Source organism: Pieris rapae, chromosome 11, assembly GCF_905147795.1.
Source record: "Pieris rapae chromosome 11, ilPieRapa1.1, whole genome shotgun sequence".
Lineage (NCBI taxonomy): Eukaryota > Metazoa > Arthropoda > Insecta > Lepidoptera > Pieridae > Pieris > Pieris rapae.
Window position 1 is genome coordinate 8,430,054 of NC_059519.1, and position 18,834 is coordinate 8,448,887.

At 36.5% G+C, this 18,834-nt stretch overlaps 2 protein-coding genes across 3 annotated transcripts in view; one reads left to right on the top strand and one right to left on the bottom strand.

Moving 5' to 3' along the window:
• Nucleotides 1-146: 146 nt before the first annotated feature.
• Nucleotides 147-5,978, top strand: LOC110997519 (protein hairless). The gene is made up of 3 exons (XM_022265710.2): nucleotides 147-762; nucleotides 2,311-3,678; nucleotides 4,029-5,978. Exons 1-3 carry the CDS (start codon nucleotides 597-599, stop codon nucleotides 4,055-4,057), a joined length of 1,563 nt encoding a protein of 520 aa, XP_022121402.2. The 5' UTR covers nucleotides 147-596; the 3' UTR covers nucleotides 4,058-5,978.
• A 3,187-nt stretch (nucleotides 5,979-9,165) lies between these two features.
• Nucleotides 9,166-18,834, bottom strand: part of LOC110997515 (metastasis-associated protein MTA3) — a 48,345-nt gene continuing 38,676 nt past the window's right edge. Inside the window, exons 11-18 of one of the 2 annotated variants that reach the window (XM_045630031.1) lie at nucleotides 18,651-18,770; nucleotides 17,860-18,076; nucleotides 16,328-16,534; nucleotides 16,060-16,188; nucleotides 15,656-15,661; nucleotides 14,331-14,479; nucleotides 10,013-10,119; nucleotides 9,166-9,591 (exon numbers count right to left, since the gene is read on the bottom strand). In XM_045630031.1, coding sequence (XP_045485987.1) covers nucleotides 9,396-9,591; nucleotides 10,013-10,119; nucleotides 14,331-14,479; nucleotides 15,656-15,661; nucleotides 16,060-16,188; nucleotides 16,328-16,534; nucleotides 17,860-18,076; nucleotides 18,651-18,770 — 1,131 coding nt within the window. In that variant the 3' untranslated portion in view covers nucleotides 9,166-9,395. The remainder of the gene's footprint in view (nucleotides 9,592-10,012; nucleotides 10,120-14,330; nucleotides 14,480-15,655; nucleotides 15,662-16,059; nucleotides 16,189-16,327; nucleotides 16,535-17,859; nucleotides 18,077-18,650; nucleotides 18,771-18,834) is intronic. The other variant, XM_045630032.1, reaches the window with a different exon arrangement.

Sequence of the window (18,834 nt, forward strand, 5' to 3'; positions counted from 1 at the left end):
AACAAGTTTTGGAAAAAACAGCATAATCATTTTATATATGTAAATTAATACTTTTTAATTATCTTATTGTGTTTGAGTAAAATAATCAAAAAATCCTAGACATGTAGCATATGTTTCTGAACGAAATTATCAACGCAATCACAAATTTTCGAGTTTATTATGCCCAAATTGAACGATTTTATTTGGATTTTGAACGAATCAAAATGGATGCTGGGTGTGAATGAACTATGTGCTGAAAAACGAACAGCTTTTTATCAAGTACTGTCGAAACCCTGATAATAATCAGGATTCCGGCATTGTGATTTTGTAGAGCAGCTAATTAGGGAGTGATATAATATTGTGTGTGCTGCTGTTATAAAGATTGTAGCAAAAGTTTTTGAATTCTGTAGTCACCGTGTCGGTAATGTGTTTACGAGAGTGTCGGCCGAGTTTCCCGCAGGTGGCCCTAATAGGATGAGGACTCGTACGGAAACGTTGAAAGTTGATGTTAATCAACGAGTGTTATGTATTGCGCTGCCATTAGTTCTCGGTACGACATGGCGAGAATTTTAGGACTAAGCAATAGCTCAAGTTTTGAATGAGCGAGTAGAAATGAAATGCATATACAGGAAGGAACGAACACAACTCTGACAACATGTACCAAAATGACAGAAGAATTAGACAGAAGACATGGTGTAAATGGTAGCAAAGGTCTTAATGACGATCCTCCCGCACAGAATGCAACGCCCGCGGCTACGGGTGGCAGGCTTAAGTTTTTCAAAGGTTAGTAGCTCATATGTTCACAACTGTACAAAGAACTTCTTTAAACATTATGATAAAAGTTGTTTTTCAATAGGATTGGGCTTTCAGATTAATGCATTTAATGTTATTAAGAATGGAAAAGAAAGTCATTCATGCTCTGATAACTAAGCTACATTTGACTGAGCAGTTGCCAATTGTCTGCATACAGCTTCTGTGCTATTATATTTTGTAAGGAGCTAGGTGCACCCTAGCGGAACAAACAATTTGTATCTGTAGAGGAAAAGCACACTTATTGCTATTATAAACAGAGTTAAAGATCTTATTAAGAGAATCAATAAGTTGCTGTTATGTCTAATTAGCAAAATATATCTTTAAAATTTTGTGCTATATGACTGGGTTTAGATTTTGTAGTTTAATATTTAATTATTTTGTTCTTATCTATCTGTTTTTTGTGGTATATGATACATGTTGGATTTTAAATCTTGCTAAAAACAAGTAATAATGAAATAAGTGAAAAATTGTGAGAATATAAAAAGTTGTATTTGGGTTTGTTTTTCATACCAAACAGTCTTAAATGGATTCAAAACATTGCTAATGACTTGGCATTCTATCATAATATTTAATAAAGCAAATATTATGGGCTAGTGGTACTTATCATAGTTAAACTTGGATATCTATAACTGTATAAATTATAATTAAATATTTAATCATCAAGTGCATTGATTAAACAGTTCTTGTCTGTAATATTTGGAGTATACAAAGCAACTCAAATTAACTAAGTATATATGTTCTATGTTAAGCTTATAACAACATCATATTAGTAAGACTATCATATTTTTTAATTCAATTTATTTTTAAAGAAATCTATAATGAAATTTGAAGTAAGATCAGATTTTAATAGTTTTAATGCCATACCAATAACTATATGTCTTCTAATTAATTACTTTAAAACTAAATACCAGTGAACATTTTTTCGGTATATTTTCAAATAATAGTTGTAAGTAGAAAGGAAATACATTTGAAAACTATTAGAAGTATTTTCATTTCTAAATTATATTTTAGTGTACCAAATAGTGCTCATAATAGTAAGCTCCATCTACTTAGACATCTTTAATATTGAATAATTGGCCTTAAACTATTTCAAAATCAATTATTATTATGAAATTACTTAACAACTATTAAGATGTGAACTAATATAGTTAGTTTCAGTTCATTTACTATTCTGAATTTTATCTTGGTAAATATTATTGTGTAAAGTGTATGATGAAGTTTTAATTTTGTAGGAACAATCTTGTTTTGTTAAGCATCCAATCATCATAAACAAATATTGGTCGAGTTTTATGGAAGCATGTGGTTGTCTGATGACTGTGATATAATTTTGATATTTTAATATCTTTTCATGATAATAATAAAACAGTTCAACATCAAACTTCGTGCTTGATATCTGACATTTTAGTGTACACATATAGGTATACATAATATGTTTTCAGAGTATTACAGCAATTGAAATTATTTTACTGTAAAATGTTCTTTGCAGACATTAATTTTATGGATATTTGTACATTTCAGATGGGAAATTCATTCTGGAGCTGGTCCGCGGTGGGGAGCGGTCGGGCTGGGTGTCGGTGCCACGAAAGACGTTCTGGCCTCCGGCCGGAGCGCCCGGGACGCCGCCGCCGCCTCACGCTGCCGCGCCTTGCGCCACGCTTTCGCTGTCCGACGACAACTCGTCGTTGCATTCGTCGCCCTGCGCCTCTCACCGAGATCACGCCTTCAAGCAGCCTGCCCCGCGCCGCAATCTCTCCAAAGAGTTAGCCATGTACTACTGCCGGCCCTCCACCCTAACCGCCGCTCTCGTGCGCGCCGCCTCGCGCCTTAAGCGCCGTCGCCCTCACGATCCCGTCCACCACGACGCCTCGTTCGAAGAGGCCAAACGGAACGGCGACGTCGCCGACGATAAGGCCTGCAGAGGGGAGGACGTAGTCGACGCCCCGATTGAAACGAAAACGAAACACGACAATGATCGGTGGACGGATTTAGATCGAGAAAAATATTATCATATGAAACTCAAGAAACCGTATCAGTATCATAAGTTAAGGGTTTACAAAAAGAGGAAACCGATCGCTAAAAGAAAGGAGCTATCGCAAATCGTAGACAAGCTCCGGGAGAAAGTCGCGGCGTTTCCGGTCCTCGTGAATGCGAAATTGGCCAACTGCCGCCAAGAGCATGTGATTGTGTCGCCTCGGAAGCGAATTCTCAGGGAGATGGAAAGAGTCAGTCTCGAGGACCAGGCGACGAAGAGGCGGGCCAAGACCGTGCCGACGCTGAGTACGGCGTCGTACCCGCCGTCGCCGGGGCCCAGTCACACGCCGCACCGCGCCCATGAGCCAACTCGCGCGCAGAACGGCACACTGCCAAAGAAGGAGACGGTGTCCAAGAACGTGAGCAGTTACAGCATACACTCCTTGCTGAGCATGCCGGAAGAGACTGGCACGAGGCGGTCGCCGGAGGCGAAGAGGTCTCCCCACTCGTATCCGCCGTCCTTGAAGACGGAGTCTCCGTCGAGCGTGACGTCCCCGGACCTGAGTCCCAGTCCCGACGGGTATCGGTACCGGTATGGGCTTTCGTTGGACTCGCCCGGGCGTGGGGCTGCTCGGGATTCACCGACGCCGCCGACGGGGGCAGGAGTGGCCTATCGCGGGTACGCGGCACCCGGCTATGCTAGGGCCCCGCCGACGTACCGCGGTTCGCCGGGCCGAGAGGACTGGCCTCCCTACGTGTACGGTTACGCTTACCCGCCCCTTTACCGGGCCCCCGCTGCCCCCGCGCCGCTGTGGATGCACTATGCGATGTCGCCCGGCGTCCCTCCCGGCGCCTGGCCACCGCTCGCCCATCCCTTGCTCACGGATCACATACCTAAAGACGAACCCACTTCAGGTAAGTCACGTTTGTTTATCATACCTACTTACCTACCTGATCGTACAAAATATTTGTGAGACGACAATTTCTATGTATTCACAATATAATACTCGTGTTTTAATTTTATAATTTTGCTTATGTCTATATATGTTTGTCAATTGATTACTGACGATAGAGTTGTTTGTGTCTGTTTACTGATAAGATTTCTATCAGAAACTAAATTTTTTGTCCGCTACTCATAATAGTTTAAAAGAAACTGGGTAACAGAAATTGGGAAACTGGTCATATTCAAACACTCAAATTGGCGCCAAAAGTTGCCAGCAGAAATGAAGGCCTATACTCCAATAATATGAAGAATTGAATTTCAGATTTGCCATTGAACCTGTCGAAGCACTGAGTATCTCGTCGCTGACAATGAAACAGTTAAATCAATGTGCTCGATTGTGTCACGGCTCTATTACGTCGTTAATTCATTCCGCGGCGAGACAATGACTTTCCCACGAATTTCCTTAAAACATTCCAATCATTGTCTCCATTGAATTGGCTTCTGTTTAAGTCCAAAAATCACATCCCACCTATCTATTCGTTGGTCCGCAACCTATGGATCGCTTATTAAATATGAAACTGAATAAAATATTTTTGTATAGATTCCGATTTTCGGGTTGTATATACCCACCCGGAAATGTATTTACAAAATGTATATTATACCGGAAATTAACTATTTTATTAGTGTTTGTATGCAGATGCGTGTATTTTCATACGAATTATTTGTACGATTTGATATATTTTCATATTGGCTCTATAGCTGAGGCGATACAAATTCTACCTTGTCGATTGTTAACGAACAGTGCCTTGACAAATTGATATAAACCTATTTATAAATGGTAATACAAATTTAATATTGAAAATGCAATTTTTTTTTTGTATCACACGAAATTATATTTTTCGGTCATTTCGCAGATTAAATTCCATATTGAATAACTCACGATCTCATTATTTAATTTAGAAAATAAAACGAGACAAAGACTACAGTTTTGGGATCAAATTTGGATGTGTGTTTATGTAACATATAAATTAAAAGACATGTACATATAGCTTGTGAATGGTGTATTGAGCGGGAGTATATAGGAGGTTATATAGGAATCGACCGCTTACGTAAAGGTTAGAGTTATACCCAGGAATAATAATTTTTCTAATTGTACAGTATTTTTGTATCGTGTATTTTAAGAATCGACCGCGATAAAGCCTTGAGATTAAATCCTAGAGATAGTTTTCTGCAATTTATTATTGGGTTATTGTATTATAAGGACAGTTGAAGGATTAAAGGACTGACTTTGATGTAATATTATTGGAATTGTATAAAATAGTTGTGTATGGCCTACTACGCTCTTAAACATGTCCACCAACAAAGTTGTAGAGTAATTAGGTGTAAAATCCTGCTCAATCTAACTCAGTACATTTAGGTATTTATCAGCTGTTCGGAGTGAACTGTGTTTTTATTTCTATCTCTCTGCATTCGAATGCAGAGTTTTGCTCAAAAGATGCAGTCTGTTATAGATAGTTATGCTAACAGCAATCGTTATGCAAATGATGATTCTTGTCGTAAATGTTAATGATTTTTTTAATTAGAATCTCGATTGATTTATTGCGATTACCAATAGATTATATCTATCAGTTTGAGCCAACATAACTGTATCTCTCAAGTAATTACCAGTGCGTACATATTTGATTAATGTATTTACGCAGTACAAATATACTGTTAAGAGATACGTTTATCGATAGCCGAAGCTAACATTTTTGACAAGAACTTAACAGTTGTGAGTCAATTTATTATTTATTAATAATTATAATTAAACAACGTTTCATGCTACGTATAGCATGTAAAATATGATTTGCAGTTGTTTAAAATAGATTCCGTTGGTCGCGGAGCAATGCTATGGGTCATTTTAGTACTCAAAATGATTCATAGCTATATGAAAAATATTTATTTATAAAGATTTTATGGAATCATTTATATCAGACTCTATCTTATTTAACTAAACAATTGTTAAGTACAATGTTTATTAAACTCATCAAAGTTGTTAATAGTGCCATCAACATACAGACTATATATACGTATAAGTTATATAGAAACACAGTTTTCTCTCGCAGCATATGTGAAATTTATTTTTCTACTCTGTAACTCATGACCTATGTGATATCGCAAAATGTGACGAAGCAGGTGTCTTAAATCCACTTAAAACATATTTATCACGCGGAATAGTTATCCCCTATTATAAGATGTAGTTATGTACTCGAATAAATATAACTTTTTAAAACGTGTTTTTATTTCGACCTTAACTGAGTAGTGAGGATGGATTTCGCATTGATGGACCTTATACTATACCAAATCATAAATCATTTATAAAAAATCGAGTTAAATTTACATTTAAAGGCCGGCAACGTGTGTGCAACAAATCTTTTACGTGGTACTTTAGTATTTACGATAGCGTTTGTGTTGTTATATTGAACTACCAGTAGAGGATGAAAATGCTCGTTATGGAGGTGCTGTTTTTGCTCGACTAATCTGGCCCTGAGGTTCCCAGTGGTCGAGAAGTTTTACCTATATAATCTAAGGCCCGGCACTTATCGAAATCGGCAAGAAAAGGGTTCCTTCGGAACTCCCACATGCTAGCGCACACTGTCGGAAACTGTCTTGGCATGCTGCATCGTTCTTAGTGATGACGAAGCATCCAAAAGCATGCTGCATCGACCTAGCTACGATGGCGTATCGAAGTAACTCAAAACTGCCGAAGCAGTAGCCTCAAGCTTACCGAAGCGGTATTTTTGTTACTATATCGTAGTATTTCAAGGAAATTTCTACTTTATTGCCATGAAGTTAATGTATCAAAGTTTGGTAAGCCTCCTGCCCGCTTGCCCCCTATTAAAAAAATAAAATGTAAGATGCTTTTTATCACCTAAAATCCGTTCCGATACCGATAATGAGCGCCGGTCGTTGATGTTTGAGCATTCAGGGTATGACGTCATTGAAGAGATTGTAGCGGTAATTTGTAGGCTACAGCATTCTATTAGAAGTAAAAGTTGGATTGTGTATATTACCTGACACGGTCCAAAGACTGGCTAACTAGTGTTGCTTAATCCGTAATTCAACCATTGCATCTGTAGTGTTTTTTGTCCAATTAATCAACACTACCTTCTATTTCAGCACTATAACTAATTCGGGGAGTAATAACTTCATATCCTGAATTTCCATTTCAATTTTCTTTAGTATTTACTGCTGTTAGTTGTAATATGTTACTACGGTGCGTCTACGTCTACCAGTGCTTACTTTTGGCTGAATACTTGACCTCAAGCAAGAAGGACGAGCTTGCTCCCCTTTGAGCAGAAGAGTCTTCAAATTATTTTTGAGTGTTCATTGAACACTGTTCAACTTAATCGCTTGAACGAAGAAGATGTTAGTTATAACTTCCTTAACGACACTAACATAACATCGTCCAATACATAAAATTGACAAAAACTTGTTGAAGTAGTTGATACATGCACACCGAAGTGCGGATGTCGAACCTCAAGGTGCTTACTGAACTCACATCCTGGTGGCAAGAGAAAATCCGGACCAACCCTGCGTTGGTGGGAGTTGCCATGGACCTCGAAACAATAGGTGTTCGAAGTTCGATACAAAAAGAACGAGATGGATTCTGATAGCGAAAGATACTTCCGGATAAGGACTAAGGAGTACCTTAAACGGCTTTTTAAATAATAATTAATCAATAAAAATATACCACTTATTTTTCACAAATAACTCAAATAAACGGTTTATTATTATTATGTTTTTTGACATCTAATCCATTAATTATATATACATATTTTCCCAATAAACTCAAATTTAGCCTTCATTATCGCAGACAGACTTATATTAAAATAGTTTTGGTAATTTTACACATTAATATAAATCGTATTTTCGTAATACATATTAATATAGGTTTAGTTATTGTCCGAAGCTACAGTTTACTTATTATTGACATACCACTAAGTAAACCACCTCGATGGCTGGAAATCTTCCACTGTCCGTTTCACAAGGCTTTACTTTTGCGAACAAGTGAACTGTGTAATCGACTCCCTACTCAGTTATTTACATATTGACTAGTCTGTGCGGAAGAGATTCGACGTGGCGGTTTCACGAACTACCTGCCTACCTAGGTTGGCCTAGGTAACACTGAAAACGTTTAAAAATGAAAAACGGCTTAATGTAGAGGCCGCCAGGTCAGGACTGTATGTCGGATGGCTCATTTTCTCGACACCTGCTACAGTCCGTTTTGCGGAGTGCACAGAAGCATTGTCATGGTGAAGGAGAATCCTTCTTCGAGGGCGCTGCTGTAGAATTTTTTCAACACAACAGGCAAACAGCGATTGAAATACCAGTCTACAGAAACTGTCCTTTCATGATGATATATCAGTTCATATTCTAGCACAACTGTCGCGAAATGACCTTCCGACCAAAGAATGAAGCAACCTTTTATTTTCCTTGGCTTCTTTTTTATCTTAGTTGGCCGATCCTCGAAAGGAAACACCCACAGATCTGATTGTCTTTTGGTTTCGGGTTCGTAGCAATATATCCAGCTATTTGACGTCACACGTGATGAATACAGGCCGTTTGAGCCATCGCCGTTGAATTTATCCAACATTTGGCGGCAGCAGTCCATGCGAAGATGTTTCTGGTCGTCGGCTAAAGTATGGGGAATGCATCTAGTACAAAGCTTCATGACGCCTAGTTCGTGTAATATTTTCCGCAAAATTTTGCTACGAAATCGTCCAATACTACGTTTTTCTCTCCAATGATATATCAAAAATAATCAGGTGTACAGAATTTAAGAGAAAATTGAAATGTATTTACATTTATTATTTAAGAACTAGACTTACTGAGCAATGAGCATCACACATTTTGATTCCCTAAAAGTATTATTTCTGGTTACCTTGTCTTATATAAACGAGATTTTAAACTGCATAATTATTCAAAATTTATAATTAATCGACGCGTTACCGGATCCATAGAATGGTAATCCAGAAGACAATCATTGTTCCGATATACAACAGTCCTATATTAAAATCATGTATTTGAAGTATGTATTTTTTAAGGAATCGAAAGTTTAAATATTGTTACAGCCAAGGTAATGGTACAACAACGGGTAATTTTTTGTTATTCATTAATAATTTCGTATTCAGATTTTGCGTTCTTTAAAAACAATTACCTTTAATAAACATTTTTGACAGTATAAACGCCATTTAGGGCTAAAATAAATAGGAACTGTACACTCTGTGTAGGTTTAGAGTAATCTTGACAGCATGAGGTAATATGGATTTGATGAAACTACCCAAAATTATGTAAATACTCACCTGCACCTATCCAGCCGTAAAATTCCACCACGGGGACCAGGTTTAACATAATAAGAGGTGGAAGAGATTTTCAACAATCATAGAATACTCGGGGATTACAAATAAAAAGACAGATACGATTTGTGCTTTATTTATGAAAAAAATTGTAAATTATCCTACAATGAATCTCCGAATGAAATAGACTTACATATCGTTTATGTATCAAATACATCGCTCGTCGCCAGATCAAACCACATAAGAACAATAAAATATCTACAGAATCGTCGGGGCGGTCTGTATGTACACGGTCAGCCGAGGAGCGCCTCCATGGTGTAGGGGCGCGGGGGCGGAGGCCGGGGCTGCTGTCAGTCCAGGATCACCAGCTGCAGGGGCGCCCCCGCCCCCGCGGGCCCCACGGCCCCCACAGCCCCCGCCGCCCCCACGGGCCCGACGGCCCCCGCCGCCCCCTTGAGCGACGCCGCTGCCCCGGCCCGCATCGCCCGCCAGGGGGCGCGGGCCCCGCGCCGCAGCTCCCCACAGCTCAGCGAGCGCCGCAGACTCCTGATTGAATTTATGTGGTTTAATATCTTCAACGGATTTATTGATAATTTACATTCAGAAATATTAAAGTGTGCGTCAGGCATTTTAATATTGTGATATAGAGTAATGTTCATTGATAAAACCCGACTGATGTATTATTACCAACAGCCAAAATTACAATAAAAATACGAAATATTTACTTAAATGGACATATAAATAAATAAATATAGTCTTTATTAACAATTTTATAAGTTACTTTATCTTATTCTACTTTATATACTACTTATACTTATTAACGAAATTTAGTTAAGGTAAATATTATCATTTAATGGACATTTAACATAATTATTATAAATATAACGTAGATTTTTCATGCATCTGAAATGAATGCGACGATGAGTTAAACAATAGTAAAGATAAAAATGCAGTAAAGAATATTTACTTGGCAGTTTCAGTGGCTCTGTAGTAGAGGTCGTCGGGCGCGTCCATCCACGAGATCACGTGACGCCGTCCGCCGCGACCCGACAGACTTGTCGGCTTACCGTTCACCTATTATATATTATAATATATATTATATAATAATATATTTGGCTAAAATACAACAAAATTACAAACACTGTGGACATATTTCTTGGTTCTGTCAACGATGATAGAGTAGATCTTTTTGTCCATATCATATTTAGGTAAACGAATAAAAAATTAAAATCAAAATCAGTGGCGCTACAACCTCCTTAGGTCTTGGCCTCAGACTTCTGAATCTGTTTCATGATCATTTTTAAATCTAATAGGCAAGTAGATGATCAGCCTCCAGTGCCTGACACACGCCGACTTTTTGGGTCTAAAAGATGTCGGTTCCTCACGATGTTTTCCTTCACCATTTGAACAAATATTAAATGCGCACATAAAAATAAATTATTGGTGCACCGCCGGTGATCGAACCTACGATCTGTCTACCTCAGGTATGACAGACGCACGCTAAAGCCACTAGGCCAACACTGCTCCAGGTAAACGAATAAGTTATTCCCACACACAAAATGTCGTTGGAAAATCTGTTAAATAACAGTTATAATGAAACATATGATGAAACAGCTGACATCTGCCCATACTCCTACGATTTTGGCACAACGAATAATCTAAACACTAAGTATTAAATAAAGGAGGTTTGAATTAATAAATGTTTAAATGAAGCCACTAGGCCAACACTGCTCCAGGTAAACGAATAAGTTATTCCCACACACAAAATGTCGTTGGAAAATCTGTTAAATAACAGTTATAATGAAACATATGATGAAACAGCTGACATCTGCCCATACTCCTACGATTTTGGCACAACGAATAATCTAAACACTAAGTATTGAATAAAGGAGGTTTGAATTAATAAATGTTTAAATGAAGCCACTAGGCCAACACTGCTCCAGGTAAACGAATAATCTAAACACTAAGTATTTAATAAAGGAGGTTTGAATTAATAAATGTTTAAATGAAGCCACTAGGCCAACACTGCTCCAGGTAAACGAATAATCTAAACACTAAGTATTTAATAAAGGAGGTTTGAATTAATAGATGTTTAAATGAAGCCACTAGGCCAACACTGCTCCAGGTAAACGAATAATCTAAACACTAAGTATTTAATAAAGGAGGTTTGAATTAATAAATGTTTAAATGAAGCCACTAGGCCAACACTGCTCCAGGTAAACGAATAATCTAAACACTAAGTATTTAATAAAGGAGGTTTGAATTAATAGATGTTTAAATGAAGCCACTAGGCCAACACTGCTCCAGGTAAACGAATAATCTAAACACTAAGTATTTAATAAAGGAGGTTTGAATTAATAAATGTTTAAATGAAGCCACTAGGCCAACACTGCTCCAGGTAAACGAATAATCTAAACACTAAGTATTGAATAAAGGAGGTTTGAATTAATAAATGTTTAAATGAAGCCACTAGGCCAACACTGCTCCAGGTAAACGAATAATCTAAACACTAAGTATTTAATAAAGGAGGTTTGAATTAATAAATGTTTAAATGAAGCCACTAGGCCAACACTGCTCCAGGTAAACGAATAATCTAAACACTAAGTATTTAATAAAGGAGGTTTGAATTAATAAATGTTTAAATGAAGCCACTAGGCCAACACTGCTCCAGGTAAACGAATAATCTAAACACTAAGTATTTAATAAAGGAGGTTTGAATTAATAAATGTTTAAATGAAGCCACTAGGCCAACAATGCTCCAGGTAAACGAATAATCTAAACACTAAGTATTTAATAAAGGAGGTTTGAATTAATAAATGTTTAAATGAAGCCACGAGGCCAACACTGCTCCAGGTAAACGAATAATCTAAACACTAAGTATTTAATAAAGGAGGTTTGAATTAATAAATGTTTAAATGAAGCCACTAGGCCAACACTGCTCCAGGTAAACGAATAATCTAAACACTAAGTATTTAATAAAGGAGGTTTGAATTAATAAATGTTTAAATGAAGCCACTAGGCCAACACTGCTCCAGGTAAACGAATAAGCTAAACACTAAGTATTTAATAAAGGAGGTTTGAATTAATAAATGTTTAAATGAAGCCACTAGGCCAACACTGCTCCAGGTAAACGAATAATCTAAACACTAAGTATTGAATAAAGGAGGTTTGAATTAATAAATGTTTAAATGAAGCCACTAGGCCAACACTGCTCCAGGTAAACGAATAATCTAAACACTAAGTATTGAATAAAGGAGGTTTGAATTAATAAATGTTTAAATGAAGCCACTAGGCCAACACTGCTCCAGGTAAACGAATAATCTAAACACTAAGTATTTAATAAAGGAGGTTTGAATTAATAAATGTTTAAATGAAGCCACTAGGCCAACACTGCTCCAGGTAAACGAATAATCTAAACACTAAGTATTTAATAAAGGAGGTTTGAATTAATAAATGTTTAAATGAAGCCACTAGGCCAACACTGCTCCAGGTAAACGAATAATCTAAACACTAAGTATTTAATAAAGGAGGTTTGAATTAATAAATGTTTAAATGAAGCCACTAGGCCAACAATGCTCCAGGTAAACGAATAATCTAAACACTAAGTATTTAATAAAGGAGGTTTGAATTAATAAATGTTTAAATGAAGCCACGAGGCCAACACTGCTCCAGGTAAACGAATAATCTAAACACTAAGTATTTAATAAAGGAGGTTTGAATTAATAAATGTTTAAATGAAGCCACTAGGCCAACACTGCTCCAGGTAAACGAATAATCTAAACACTAAGTATTTAATAAAGGAGGTTTGAATTAATAAATGTTTAAATGAAGCCACTAGGCCAACACTGCTCCAGGTAAACGAATAAGCTAAACACTAAGTATTTAATAAAGGAGGTTTGAATTAATAAATGTTTAAATGAAGCCACTAGGCCAACACTGCTCCAGGTAAACGAATAATCTAAACACTAAGTATTGAATAAAGGAGGTTTGAATTAATAAATGTTTAAATGAAGCCACTAGGCCAACACTGCTCCAGGTAAACGAATAATCTAAACACTAAGTATTGAATAAAGGAGGTTTGAATTAATAAATGTTTAAATGAAGCCACTAGGCCAACACTGCTCCAGGTAAACGAATAATCTAAACACTAAGTATTTAATAAAGGAGGTTTGAATTAATAGATGTTTAAATGAAGCCACTAGGCCAACACTGCTCCAGGTAAACGAATAATCTAAACACTAAGTATTTAATAAAGGAGGTTTGAATTAATAAATGTTTAAATGAAGCCACTAGGCCAACACTGCTCCAGGTAAACGAATAATCTAAACACTAAGTATTTAATAAAGGAGGTTTGAATTAATAAATGTTTAAATGAAGCCACTAGGCCAACAATGCTCCAGGTAAACGAATAATCTAAACACTAAGTATTTAATAAAGGAGGTTTGAATTAATAAATGTTTAAATGAAGCCACGAGGCCAACACTGCTCCAGGTAAACGAATAATCTAAACACTAAGTATTTAATAAAGGAGGTTTGAATTAATAAATGTTTAAATGAAGCCACTAGGCCAACACTGCTCCAGGTAAACGAATAATCTAAACACTAAGTATTTAATAAAGGAGGTTTGAATTAATAAATGTTTAAATGAAGCCACTAGGCCAACACTGCTCCAGGTAAACGAATAAGCTAAACACTAAGTATTTAATAAAGGAGGTTTGAATTAATAAATGTTTAAATGAAGCCACTAGGCCAACACTGCTCCAGGTAAACGAATAATCTAAACACTAAGTATTGAATAAAGGAGGTTTGAATTAATAAATGTTTAAATGAAGCCACTAGGCCAACACTGCTCCAGGTAAACGAATAATCTAAACACTAAGTATTGAATAAAGGAGGTTTGAATTAATAAATGTTTAAATGAAGCCACTAGGCCAACACTGCTCCAGGTAAACGAATAATCTAAACACTAAGTATTTAATAAAGGAGGTTTGAATTAATAAATGTTTAAATGAAGCCACTAGGCCAACACTGCTCCAGGTAAACGAATAATCTAAACACTAAGTATTTAATAAAGGAGGTTTGAATTAATAAATGTTTAAATGAAGCCACTAGGCCAACACTGCTCCAGGTAAACGAATAATCTAAACACTAAGTATTTAATAAAGGAGGTTTGAATTAATAAATGTTTAAATGAAGCCACTAGGCCAACAATGCTCCAGGTAAACGAATAATCTAAACACTAAGTATTTAATGTAGGGTTTGAATGAATTGAATGTGCAACGTACATGTGCGAACACGTGCGCGGGCAGCGGTTGTCCCGTGGCCTGCGCGCGCGCACACATGGCCGCGTACTGCTCGCGCGACGGCCGCTGCATCGGCGCCGGGTGCTTGTTGGGCCGCTTGGCCGGCGGACCCGCCACGGCACTGGCGCCTCCTGGAACACCCGTGCTTATGAGAACCCGAACCTTATAGGGCTATTTTCATTTTGATCAAATCAAATCGTTTATTTGTTAGAATAGTCTTACAATTTAGTTACATAGTTTAATGTCTTAACTCTATACTATTATTATGTGTGTTGTTGTCATGTATTATTTTTTATGGTTGTATAAGTGTAACCTGTTGTGGATGCATCCAATGTGTTTGTATTGTGTTTTATTTTTGACTTTGTTTTTATTATAAGGATGTCTCTGTTTGGTTTCCCAATAAATAAATAAATAAATAAATACATAAATTACAAAAATCCGCCACATATAAATAAGCATGCAAATGCCATCTTATATTTTATTTATTTACATAAATACATTTATTATCATTTCAGACATGTATGTACTTCATTATGTTCTTATTTTCTACCTTTGTTTATTCATTGGTTTTATTCATTATGACACACTTATAAACAATTGATCTGACTTAACCGAAGATAACTTGGTTCATGTGATATGGGTGGAGTTGAATAATTTAGTGTGGTAATCTATTTAAGCTTGCGAAATATAGCAACTGAATTTATTCTGGTATGAGACGATCTTTTTGATTTACACATACAGTTCAGCAAGTTTTGGATTTGGATTGCCACACATGTTTGTATGTGTTATAAACAAAATTAGTGTTTAAAAATATTTAAATGTGTTTCTAAATTATATTTTGCAACTTGTTGTCAATTAAAAGTAATAATTTAAGTGGAGTACATCGATTTAATCATTGCAAATAAATGTGTATTAAGAATAAAGGCTATTATTATTAATGTAAGGTTGAGTCGGGTGTAATGCAATATCTAGCATCATATTTAATTTTAAAGAAAAAAACCCGCATTAAAGTTATGATTAGGTCGACATTCATATTGTCCCTAGGAGATTCAAAACTAGTCACGGTTTGGATGGGTTTATGACCAACAAAACCGATGTCAACTAAAATATACAAAATTTGTTGTTTGTTGAAATGTTGACACAGGTCACAGACATATAAATCCAAAATTAAAGAACACACAAATTTCACAATTTTATTATTGTACATACAAAGTATAAGAACGAAAATACATATGTAGTATTTTCGTTCGTTGAATAGATTACACTTAGACTAGGTAAAGATTTATATCTAAAAACATCTTATTTACCTGTTGCTATTCCAATGTAAGCGAGTAGAAAAAAATATGAAAATAAATAAATTGCATTGCAAATATTATAAAAAAAAACCCAGTAAATGTATTTTTTTATAGAGCAGGGGGTACAGGTCAGAAAGAACTTATCTAATGCTAAGTGATACCGTCGTCTATAGTCACTCAAGGCTGATGGCAAATGCGTTACCGCCCTATTAATAATTGATACGCTTTTTCTCAAAGCATCATAAGTCGATACTTTCTGTTGTATAGAGCAAATTTCCGCATGGTTTGAATATCTGATATTTTATTTTCCAAATAAAATTTTAGGTCAATATAACGCTAGATAATACAAAAACGCATATTGTTTTTTAGTGCATTAAGTATGAAGATGATAATTAAATGAATTATCGTTTACTAACTGTCGAGTCCGTTGATGTCGTCATAGGCGCGTCTCTTGAGCGGCTGCGGGAGCGGGAGCGTGGGCGTATCACCGCGTCTGGCCTCTATCTCCGCACGGGACAGTACTCGCTCGTACATGAGGCTGCCATCTAGCGTAAACATTGTGAACTTAGTTGAAAATATTTGTTATTTTTCTTTCATAAATTATGGATTCTATTTCTCAAACCTACCAATGTCAGATAGATAGATAGTCTAAATTAAATAAAACCAATGAAATCGGAATTGTACCTGGCGCCTTGGGCGGTTTCGGGAACGCGACATGTTCGGGCAAAGGCATCCGGTCCTTGGGTGTCAAGATGAGCCATTCCTGCGAACGGGGTGCTGCAGCCCCATGACCGGTCGCTAGTCTCGTGGCCACTGCGCCCACGGGGCCACGAGACCGTATTTTGCCCGCTGCTCGCGTTTCGGCGCCGCCTGCGTTCATTGCCAATGTACCTGTGAAGTAAGACAAAATTATAATATTTGTACAAAAAATTATCACTGTTTTAACCAAATCACTCATCTCACGTCAATTCATTGTGTTTAGAATAGTTTATTATTGTAATAGAATAAAAAGGCAAAGAAAAAATCTGGTAGTTAATTAATTATTGTGTAGCAAATAGTATATTTCATTACAAGTGCGGAAAGCCTGTCATTGCAACGAGTTCCAACGAATGTCTACCCGAGCCGAGTCGCAGCCGAAGGTGAGGGTTGACAGTCGGAACAAGTTGCAACGACGGTTCCGCACGTGTACTGAACGACTATTTTTAATACAGTTGCGAAAAAATTAAGCAATTTTATTAAACTATTTGCTTTTTTTCTCTTATCTCTACGGAATAAATTCGTTGCACGCAGATATGTAGCGACTTATGTATTCCGGTAAATTGTTCTTCGAAGCATTTTGTGCAATTATACTGAGTTCGGGTGGTATTCATTCAAATAAAATATCGTCGAAATTACTCATTTTGTGCAACAAATAACTTATACAACAACAAATAATTTTTGGAAAATGGCGCCAACCGCAAAGAATATGAGCAAAGCTTGTTTTTTTACATTGTTTTGACAGTTGGCAAAGAAAACGCACGAGTGCGGGAAAGGCAAAGAAAAAGCACGAGTGTGTAATAGCCCACTTTCCGAACGCTATACCTCCCTGCAATATGCCACTTTTTGAGCAACTGTATTAAAAAATTCTAATAACATTAATTGTAAAACTAGAGATCCACATTATTAATGGACTTTTATTATAATATGTAGTTAAGTAATATTAAACAGATACAAAATTAAGTTTATTTAAGATTAATAAAGGCTGTCATTTTGGCTTTTTATATATAAGTATTTATTTACACTTCGTTGCAGAAGAAAGAATTGACGGCCACAAAAAAAATATATAAGATAACGTAAGCAAGTGCAAAATTACATAATACACATAGTTATTTATACAAAACTAAAAAGAAACAAAAAAACTAAACTAAAGAAAAACACATAAAAAAGTCAATCATTTTAGTCAATATATACTATTTAATATTAAAAGTAGATTGTTCTGGTAGTCTGTTAATTTATAAAAAATAATAATTGAAAAACTACTACAGAACGGCCACGCCATTTCTAAGAAAGAAAACTAAGGGTTTTCCCCGGCTTCGCACAGATGGATGTTTGTTTTAAAAAAATATATATTATGCCTATGTTAATCAGCAGTTATTTTGGATTTTAATAATAAAATAGTTTTTCAAAAGCAGTTTTTTGATGCAAAAATAAAAAAAATTTCATGAAGTCAGACTTACACTCGTGTTTGACCTGATGCAGATTAATAGGCGAAAACGGTGAGCGGGCAAAGTGCGTGGGGCGTCGCAACGCCCGAACCAGTCGCCTCGCGAGGCGCGTGAAGGGGGAGGCGCGGAGGTAGAACGCCGCCCGCGTCTTCATCACGGGCCGAGCGCCCTCGCACCCGCCGTGGGCCGTCGCCACGTGGCGGACCAGGTGGGCACGGAGTTTGAATTCCTGTTTGATAAAATATATGTAATAAAATATCTAAATGTGTATGGAATTGGGCTTTATTGAAACTATACGGTGGCCTTCCCTGCTTACAATTCAATAATATTTTTTTATTAATATATAATAATAAATAATATTTTGTATATATATTAATTATTTAAACTTTAATTTAAAAAAATACTAAATGTAAATAACGAATAATGTAAATGATGACCCACGCACATTGACCCATGTACATTGCTTGTTATCTATGCCATATATTTTTACTGCTTACAAATATTTTAACTAAATTATAATATTGGTTTTAATGTATTGAAATACCATTATCACATCAGTCATTTTTAAAACGTACGTAACTCAAAACCTGAGCAGTATATACGTGATTTAACTTCTATATGTTAACAACATATATTTTTAACGAAATCAGTACACATTTATAATTAATACGATCAATATTTAATTACTGTTCGGCTGATGTTTACAAAAAAAAAATTAAACATCATCCACAAAATAAGATTTATCATTTAGAAAAAAACAAAAGTACGGGTTCGATGCCCGACAAAAAAAAATCCAATCTTACCTTAGCGCAGTTAAGCACAGTGCAGCGATGCGGGCGATGCGAGGCGGACAGGCCTCCCTCCTCAACGGCGCGATTGGCGCGATTCGAATCCACTTCGCTCTCGCCGAATACACCTGCCGTCTGCAAATAACCAAATTTAATACTACGTTTTTAAATTGAGGGTAGTTAACCAGATTCTTAACCA